Source organism: Apostichopus japonicus, chromosome 10 (assembly GCF_037975245.1).
Source record: "Apostichopus japonicus isolate 1M-3 chromosome 10, ASM3797524v1, whole genome shotgun sequence".
In the NCBI taxonomy this organism is placed as follows: Eukaryota; Metazoa; Echinodermata; class Holothuroidea; order Aspidochirotida; family Stichopodidae; genus Apostichopus; species Apostichopus japonicus.
Genome location: NC_092570.1, coordinates 1,689,017 through 1,699,727, shown reverse-complemented (window position 1 = coordinate 1,699,727; position 10,711 = coordinate 1,689,017). Strand labels below are relative to the sequence as shown.

The window sequence follows — 10,711 nt, the reverse complement described above, 5'->3', positions numbered from 1 at the left end:
ACCCAAAATATACACACAATTCAATACTGATAATAATAATAACAATGATAATAATAGAAATCATATAAATAAAAATAATAATCATGATAAAAAATAATATTTAAAAAAAAATTAATAATAATATTTTTTCCATCTCATTTATTCACGATTATTAAACATGTATATGGTACATTGATTATATTTAGAGTTCTGATAACAGCATAGGTATGTCATCTGAATGATACAAAGGAATTATTTACATGATGCGTAAACTGATTCTGAATTGAGTATTTCTTCTTCTCCTCTTATACCGAAATATATGTATACACATCCAGAAAAACAAACCTTCAGTGAATACAAAACTCACGCTTACACACGCGCAAAACAAGTACATATACATATACATACACATACAAATACCCACACACACACACACACCTACAAAACTTACAAATACAGGGACACACATGCATGCAAACACGTATGTACGAACATAAACACCAACACACAAGTAAAACAAAGCACAGTGCGGAATAAAACAGCGAAAATAATCAGAGATTGTCTATGCTACTACATAAATGTAACAGTAAGGTATTTGATAAGCAGAGGTTAATAATAATAATAATAAGTATTATTATAATTATTATAAAAATAATAATAATAACCGGAATGCAAATTGCATTGAGGTTACGATGACTTCATTGCACTAGACTTCTACTTGTTAACCAGAAATAGCTATCACAATATAAATAGTCCAAACCACTTCTTTGATGAACAATTTCCACTATGGCAAGGCAAACACAGATCAGTCTACTGTACGTGGCAATACACACCTCCACCAAAACCAATAGTGGTCTTGCACTCAATGTGATGCATCCACACACCATGTTTAAGAAGTATCCAAGATTCACATCGTTAGATATCATGTAATATGGTTTTCAAAGTTTGACGTCTGGTGACCGCAATTGAGATTTGACCACATAGGCAACAAGATTCTTGTACTCAATATGCCAAATCCGTATACCATGTGTGAAAATTATCCATGATTTATATTATGAGAAATCATGTTTTAAAGGTTTGTCAGGCTTCGATACTGAAATGTTTTTTAAAGTACTAGTTATTTGGCGAACGTGACTAAAACTCTTCTCGCCAAAACGAAAAATTCACTCGCCACTATGACTGTTGTTCAAGTCTCCATAGTACAGATCTACAACATTAATACTTTCTATGAACTACAGATTAGGCACCTAGGCAGATATATGGTGTTACGTACTCGCACATTGGAAAATTATGTTTCTATGCAGTGTGAACTTTAAACATTTTTTCCACCAAAGTAAGTGTTGAACAAAGTTAAACATGTCGCAAAATCATAAATATGCAGCTTGGCCTACTGTAGTGTCTCAAACAATTAAAAATAATTCATTTATAAAAATACCTACGACGATAGCTTGGCTTCTGTTGCATAAGGGATCCTCTAGTACACTATATACAGTAGCTATAGGTGTGCGCGAGTCCTAAGCCTATACAGTACCTCACTCCTACTATGAACCATGCACATCTTCGATTGGCGCGACTTCGAAAATTTTCCCAATTATTTATCTTGGATTAAGATGCATATTGGTGTGCAAAAATATTGATATTACTCCATTACAATGCCTAAATCAAAGCGATCTTTTACACAATGAAAATCTAAGGTTGAAAGAGAATCTATCTTTCAATCGCAACTGAAAATCTTTGCAAAAATCATGGCAGTGGTAACAGCAAACTGTCTTGTCTGAAATCTCTTTTAATTTTATAATTGGCGAATTATGACTGATGGCATGTAGGAAATGCCTGAAGAAATAATGTAGGAGATGTTTGGCCGCCTCAAGTGAATTGGTATTCTGACATGAAGCATTTTTTTCTTCACGTGTTTGTGTTAACGAACCCAATTTTACCCTACTCAGATGAGGATGACCAATGTTTATAGTCTATACCGGGGCGGCTAGTACTTTACTCTTCTGTGTAGGGGTTACCTGTGCATAACCAAGCCGTGGTGATGTTAAATAACATTTTCTAATTGGTTGAAAATTTAACATATGAACCCAGCATATTTATTAATGCCTTTGAAACATGTTACGTACTTCTTAAGCTTAAACTGTTCCCTGTAATGAATTGTTATTTTAGACTTTAAATGATGATTTGGCTGTATGTTTTTAAATGCTCCGGAAGTTTGTGATCAATCTCCGCACATGAAAACTTCCTGTACATAATGCACGTGCAGCTAGCGAACCATAAACGGCGCCTGGGCGTTTCTTCAGCGTAACTACATCCCAACTTGAAGTTTTTATTTGGCACTGAATCTCGACAATTGCGAAATACGACGGGAAAACCTCAACAACGGGAGCTAATATTTAATACAGGTATGTGATTCACAACGGTATAGTTGATTCCAATGAACCTTGTATGTACAAATATGACACCTTTGTAATGCAATGACGTATGCAGTTATAGCGACACGGTTAAGTAAATGGCGATTGGTTCGACTTTCTCTGGTACTAACTACAGATGCCCATTAGCAAATTTTCATTTGCAAACAACCTCTTTTATTTTATGAGGCGTAACGCACATGTTATATTATAGGCTGGTCGGTTGGAGATACGGTAGATTATGAAACACGATTTCAACAATTTAACCTCTGGTGACTCCAAATTACCTTTGACCGCCACAAAAACCGATAGGCTTCTTCTACTCAATGTTGTACTTCACACGAAATATGTGATTGGTTCAAGCTCTCCTTCTTGAGATATCGTGTTTACAGGGTTTCACTATTTGACCCCTAGTGACCCCTAGTGACCTTTGACGTTCACAACAACCAATAGGCTTATTCTACTGAATGTGTTACTCCAACACACGAAATATGATATTGGTCAAAGCTTCTTTTCTTGGGACGTCGTGTTTTCAAGGTTTCACAAGTTGACCCGTGATGACCTCAAATGACATATGACCTCCACCAAAAATAACTGGCTCTTACTCCTAAATGAGGTTCTCCTACACACGAAATTTGAGATTGTCCAAGCGTCACTTCTTGAGATATCGTGTTTACAAGCAAGGCGTCACACGCACACGCAAAATAACCACGGTCTTGCAATAAAACAAATAGTTGTGATACTTTCAATAAATTCATTTTACAATCTTGGATAGAATTTTAAAATGTCATGGAATTTGATCTCCGACGCGAGTACTACAGTCCTTATATTTACATATACATTTATTTAATAAATAAAAATAAAATAACATGAAAGACGTCCCTTTTTACCGGCATTGTGACATCACACATTGGTTAAAGTGGAATTATGACATCAGAAAATCACAATATCACACCATCTTAAATTACAGACTTATTTCTTTTACTATTGTTCGTCGGGGCTGTTGATAGTCATCAGGAACTGTATCATTATTTCATCAGATAAAGATAATGGATCCGTTTCACCTTAAAGTTTCTGGTTGTTTCTGGCAAATATTGATCATTCTCTCCTCATCGGCTGCCCTTGATATTCGATTCAGTGTGGTGTATGCTCTGGATATTCGTTTCTTTCATGTGTGTTTTCGTAGTTGACTTTATTCTGGCATCTGTTGGCAAGAACATTTATAAAGTTACAAACGTTGATCAAGTTCTCTATATTTTTGAAGCACACTTAAAATGCTCAAACAAGTCATGTTAGATGTAGACCGTTTGTGTTAAGTTTTTCAGCATACAAATCCCTTCTTTTCTGTTATTTTCTTGTCTTTTCTTTTCTCTTTTTGCCTATTCTGTGAAATTTTCTGTTTTTGTTGTTTTTCATTCGATTAAATCAACTTAAGTTAGCATTGCGATGTCTTGTCAACAATAATACCATGATCTCGTTAGAATTCTTTAATCTTTGTTTTACGATTCCATTTAGGTAATAGTGAACAAGTTGTTCACTTTAGTTTCATGTATATTGGGTTTGAGAAATAACTTCTACTATCACTTCAGCTAAAGTCAATCGAAAACTATCTTTAAAGTTATTAATATAGCACACTATTTGGTCATATATAAAGTCAATACATTAAGATATTGGCGATATTGTCCCAGTTTAATGTACCCTTTCATCGTAGTTACGTCAGAGTATCCAGTAATATCTAGCAACACTAAAGTAAGGAACACTGAGATATACTCACCAGACAATAACAAAGCATCCTTCCCGACCGTTTTGTAGCTACAAGTAGCTTCTCTCCCTCCTCTGTCATCAATGTTGTCATACACCCTGCTGCATTGTCTGTCCGTTTGGTTGTCAACAAATGCTGACCATCTTGACTGTACTGTGTGATAAAACATTTTCCAGTACCATACTGTGTTTGTGACCACAAGATGTATACAAAACCTGCCCTGTCTTTACATATACTCGAAGGCTTCCAAGTCAGTCCGTCAATATCTGGTTTTGGAAGCTTGTATAATAACTCTGCTTCTGTTTTAGATGTATCCATGGTTACAGCGCATGCACATCCACTAACTAAATCGCATATCAGCAGAACACCTTCATGATAAAGGATATCTCTTTGCCAGTTTATAACCTCTGGCAACTGCAGAGCTCGAATGAAATTCAATTCTTCATCAAATATGAGTAGCGATCCAATAGATGTACCTACAATGATGTGGCCACGTTTAGTATCAGTAGTTATACAAGTCGCATACTTCCTATCCACCGTTTTGATGTCATCAAGTAGGGACGTGATGTTATTTTGAGTAAAGGAACCATCTTGAATATTATAAACAACAACCTGATTGGATTCACAAACCGAAGCTATCGTATCATGTGATAAAGCAGCACAGTGGCGAAAGTGTTGAAAAGAGCCCCCTTTGCCTTTATCTATCTTGTTATGACGAATCTGACGTCCTTGTCTGTTTATGACTGTGATAAATGAATGGTCCGATGATAATCTCCCAGAGACGACGATGTTACCAGAGCCAGTACTTGTTATACCAGTTAACCAAAACCATTCAGTTTTGATCACATTAACATAAACAACAGATTCTACATTATCCGATGTACTTACTCTATCAATACACAATATTGGTAAATCATCCATTGTTATATCAGATAAAGATTCTATTTCAGGAAAATCTTTCATTATATCCTCAACAAGAGGTTCACTGGCTGCTCTTATATCAGGAATACACTGTGCGTCTGTCCAGTGGTTATATGATTCAAGGACACTCGAAGATATAGTAGACACATTTTCAAATTTATTGACCCATTGATTACAGAGATCTGATAAGTTTTGTGTTTCTCTAAGCTTGCGTTGCTGTTTTTCGTCTATTGTTTTATTTCTCTCATTCATTTCTGCATCAAGTCGGCTCATTGTTTCGTTTATCTTTAATTCTCTGTTTTCAATTTGAATTCTTTTGATGTCCTCTTTCTGTTTGAATTCCCTAATTTTGATTTTCCTCAATCTGTCGTACTCGTCTCTTATTTTTCTAATTTTCTCTTCCATTTCTGTTTCTAATTCTCTCATTTTGTGTCGAGTACTTTCTTCAAGAACTGTTTTGAATCTGTCGAATTCTCTCTTTTCTTTCTCTTTCTCATTCTGTAACTTCCTGGTCTGATCTTCGTACTGTGATTTCCATTTTGCTTTAGTTTCAGCGACAATGGACAGAACGTCAGTATTCACTCTGTTGATTTTATCAGCAATGTTGAATACAGTATTTTTACGTTTTTCAAGTTCTTCCAATATCTCTTTCAAGTGTTCCCTTTCGTCGTTCGCCACTTTCCTGACGTCACGAAGTTCATGACCTTTGTGTTCATCATAAGTACATGTCACACAAACTGGGAGGTTTCCGCATGTACAACAACACAACTGAGCCATATATTCCGGGTGAATATGGCACCTAGGAGCTTCCATCAATGATGCAAGTTTTTCTTGCGTGAGACTTTTCCCCTCAAGATCATTCAGAGCTAATACGTGTTTCTGATGTTTGACAAATATCTTCTTGGTCAAATGAAATTGATAACACTGAACACAAAGACATTCGTTACAGATAAAACAGTACGCTGTAACCTTTAACTTCTCTTCACAGCCAATACATTCTCTCTCTTCTTTGTTTTCAAATGTTTTCTGTAGCTGAATAAACTGCAGCATACTTTTCATATGGAAGTCAGTCTTGAATCCATCGATTCTATCGTTTGGTATTTTACAGACATCTTTACAAAGAGGACATTCAAATGTCCCAGTCTGTCCTTCTAGTATAGGTTCCAGACATTGTTTACAGAATCTATGCAGACATGGTAATAGTTTCGGTTCTTTAAACAGATCCAAACAAATTGAACATTCAAAGAATGTATCTGCGATGTCTTTCCAAGGCGATGGGCAGGCCATTTTTGTCTCGGAAATTTAATCTGTGAAGAAAGTTATTAAGATCAGTGTTCATGAATATAATAGTCTGGAGTAACAAATTGAGTGTAAGAAATTTAAGTAGAAAAACCTTTAATGAACTGAATTCAAAAACTGTTCTTTGTAACCTACGGTGTGACGGGTATTATTGCCCCATATAAACACAGAAGTCGAAATATTGGTGTAACTCGATCACTGGCATAATGGAACTGCTCGTGCGTAGCTGATGACAAATATGACCTTATAGACGTTTATAGTGCTGGAACAATACCACCAACAGCGCACCATAGCCTTAGTGCACTTTACCTTGATACAAGAACTAGTTGACCTGTAATGACAATACATGATGGTTTGAAGTTTACTCAAACAGTCAGTAACTCTGGGGTTTAGTGAATTCGGTATCATGACAATGATCTCGATATCTGTTCTGTTAGGACTTTTTTTAGCCCTAGTACTACCGATGGCTATAGATATACAAGCTTAACGATAACACTAATCACCAATGTAAGTTGGTTATATTATTTCCCACTTAATGATATAACAAAATACAAATGAACTAAGGTAACATGTTTGAAATTATCACCGTTTTACATTTCAAGACCCACCTTATTTTAATGTTTACCTTTTCCCTTGTATCAACCTAGCTGCATTTGATCTTTCTTAAGTTGTTACGAATCGGACCAAGAAAGAAATACATGAGAATATACGCAGTACGTTGTACGTATATGTACAATGGATATAACGCACGGAACTTACACAATTGACTTTGGACTTTGATTTCACGAGAACACCCAAGCAGAACTGATATGGTTGGTACATTATATCAAAAATAAACATTGCGAAAACTACCATTATAGTCCTTAACAAGTCCTTAATGCCATGTATTTGCTACGAGCAGAAAAGCTCGTGGTTAATACCGTACTTATCCACTGTACTTCAGTGCTATAACCAATCATGCACAATTCAATACTTCCGGGTTAAAATGGCCGTGCACCTTCCTTCATACATTGAACCACTGATCTGTACACTAGTGTACAGATCAGTGCATTGCACACAGAGACCGATCGCAGAACAGAATAGTTACTAACCTTGTGCTATTTGCTTTCAGTCGATGGAGTATTGAGGCCTTATTGTAATTCAAGTTGAAATATCAGAATTACTTGAATCCTACTTTCTCCAGTTGTTGAAAATACAACAGACGAGACGCAAAGTACCGATGCAATTCCAAAACCACGCGATAACAATGGAAATCCCCAGTTGCTGATTTGGGTGTCAATGTATTGAGCAATTACCTTACACCCTCCCGTAACTTGTTTAATGGTGCATTAGTGCAGTGCCCTATTTCTACATTCCGTGCGTACACGCACCCAAACTATACACACAATTCAATACTACTACTAATAATAATAACAATAATAATACTACTAATAATAATAACAATAATAATACTACTAATAATAATAATAATAAAAAATATATAATAATAATCATGATAAAAAATAATATTAAAAAATAAATTAAAAAAAATAATTTTTCTTCCATCTCATTTATTCACGATTAGTAAACATGTATATGGTACATCGATTATAATTAGAGTTCTGATAACAACATAGGTATGTCATCTGAATGATACAAAGGAATTATTTACATGATGCGAAAATTGATTCTGAATTGAGTATTTCTTCTTCTCCTCTTATACCGAAATATATGTATACACATCCAGAAAAAACAACCTTCAATGAATACAAGACTCACCCTTACACACGCGCAAAAAAAAAGTACATACACATACAAAGACCCACACACACACCTACCAACGAACAAATACAGAGACACACACGCATACACACACTTATGTACGAACATAAACACCCACACACAAGTAAAACAAAGCACAGTGAGGAAAAAAACAGCGAAAAACATCAGATATTGTCTATGGTACTACATAAATGTAACAGTAAGGTATTTGATAAGCCGAGGTTAATAATAATAATAATAATAATAAAAATAAAAATAAAAATAAAAATAAAAATAATAATAATAGTAACAATAATAATAACTATTATTACTATAAAAATAAAAATAATAATAACCGGAATGCAACATGCATTGAGGTTACGATGACTTCATTGCACTAGACTTCTATGTGTTAACCAGAAATAGCTATCACAATATAAATAGTCCGAACCACTTCTTTGATGAACAATTTACACTATGACAAGGCAAACACAGATAAGTCTACTCTACGTGGCAATACACACCTCCACCAAAACCAATAGTGGTCTTGTGCTCAATGTGATGCATCCACACACCATAGCATGAGAAGTATCCAAGATTCCCATCGTTAGATATCATGTAAAATGTTTTTCAAAGTTTGACGTCTGGTGACCGCAATTGAGATTTGACCTCACAGGCAACAAGATTCTTGTACTCAATATGGCAAATCCATTACCATGTATGAAAATTATCCATGATTTATATTATAAGAAATCATGTTTAAAGTTTTGTCAGGCCTCGATACTGAAATATTTCTTAAAGTACTAGTTATTTGGCGAACGTGACTAAAACTCTTCTCGCCAAAACGAACAATTCACTCGCCACTATGACTGCTGTTCAAGTCTCCATAGTACAGATCTACAACATTAATACTTCTATGAACTACAGAGCAGGCACTATTGGCATATATATGGTGTTACGTACTCGCACATTTGAAAATTATGTGTCTATGCAGTGTGAACTTTAAACATTTTTCCACCAAAGTAAGTGTTGAACAAAGTTAAACATGTGGCAGAATCATACATATGCAGCTTGGGCTACTGTATAGTGTCTCAAACAATTAAAAATAATTCATTTTCAAAAGTACCTACGACGATAGCTTGGCTTCTGTTACATTAGGGATCCTCTAGTACTAAACATACGCTATATACAGTAGCTATAGGTGTGCGCAAGTCCTTAGCCTATATAGTACCTCACTCCTGCTATGAACCGCTTCTTCGATTGGCGCGACTTCGGAGATTTTCCCAATTATTTATCTTGGCTTAAGCTGCATATTGGTGTGCGAACACATTGATATTACTCCATTACACTGCCTATATCAAAGCGATCTTTTACGCAATGAAAATCTAAGGTTGAAAGAGCATCTATCTTTCAATCGCAACTGAAAATCTTTGCAAAAAATCATGGCAGTGGTAACAGCAAACTGTCTTGTCTGAAATCTCCTTTAATTTTATATTTGGCGAATTATGACTGATGGCATGTGGGTAATGCCTGAAGAAATAATGTAGGAGATGTTTGGCCGCCTCAAGTGAATTGGTATTCTGACATGAAGCATTTTTTCTTCACGTGTTTGTGTTAACGAACCCAATTTTACCCTACTCAGATGAGGATGACCAATATTTATAGTCTATACCGGGGCGGCTAGTACTATACTCTTCTGTGTAAGGGTTGCCTGTGCATAACCAAGCCGTGGTGATGTTTAATAACATTTTCTAATTGGTTGAAAATTTAACATATGAACCCAGCATATTTATTAATGCCTTTGAAACATGTTACGTACTTCTTAAGCTTAAACTGTTCCCTGTAATTAATTGTTATTTTAGACTTTAAATGATGATTTCGCTGTATGTTTTTAAATGCTCCGTGAAGTTTGTGATCAATCTCCGCACATGAAAACTTCCCGTACATAATGCACGTGCAGCTAGCGAACCATAAACGGCGCCTGGTCGTTTTTTTCAACGTAACTACATCCCAACTTGAAGTTTTTGTTTGGCACTGAATCTCGACAATTGCGAAATACGACAGGAAAACCTCAACAACGTGAACTAATATTTAATACAGGTATGTTTCACAACGGTATAGTTGATTCCAATGAAAGTTGTATGTATAAACATGACACCTTTGTAATGCAATGACGTATGCAGTTAGCGACACGGTTAAGTAAATGGCGATTGGTTCGACTTTCTCTGGTACTATCTACGGATGCCCATCTGCTAATTTCCAATTGCATACAACCTCTACTATTATTATGAGGCGTGACGCACATGTTATGTAACAGGCTGGTCGGTTGGAGATACGGTAGATTATGAAACACGGTTTCAACAATTTGACCTCTGGTGACTCCAAATTTCCTTTGACCGCCACAAAAACTAATTGGCTTCTTCAACTCAATGTTGTACTTCACACGAAATATGTGATTGGTCCCAGCTCTCCTTCTTGAGATATCGTGTTTACCCGGGTTTTCACAATTGTACCCCTAGTGAACCCAAACGAACTTTGACCACCACTCTAAACAATAGGCTGCTTCTAATCACTATATATGAGATTGGTACAAGCTTTTCTT

At 35.7% G+C, this 10,711-nt stretch overlaps 1 protein-coding gene across 4 annotated transcripts; it reads right to left on the bottom strand.

Annotated features, from left to right (window-relative positions):
• Positions 1–3,127: 3,127 nt before the first annotated feature.
• On the bottom strand, positions 3,128–7,746 carry LOC139975276 (uncharacterized). 4 transcript variants are annotated; one of them, XM_071983056.1, is made up of 3 exons: positions 7,461–7,746; positions 4,162–6,377; positions 3,128–3,591 (listed from the first exon to the last, which is right to left on the bottom strand). In XM_071983056.1, exons 2-3 carry the CDS (start codon positions 6,355–6,357, stop codon positions 3,580–3,582), a joined length of 2,208 nt encoding a protein of 735 aa, XP_071839157.1. In that variant the 5' UTR covers positions 6,358–6,377; positions 7,461–7,746; the 3' UTR covers positions 3,128–3,579. The 4 variants fall into 4 exon arrangements, with proteins under 4 accessions (XP_071839157.1, XP_071839159.1, XP_071839158.1 ...); XM_071983058.1 differs by lacking the exon at positions 7,461–7,746 and adding an exon at positions 7,129–7,391; XM_071983057.1 differs by lacking the exon at positions 7,461–7,746 and adding an exon at positions 6,978–7,117.
• Positions 7,747–10,711: the final 2,965 nt, after the last annotated feature.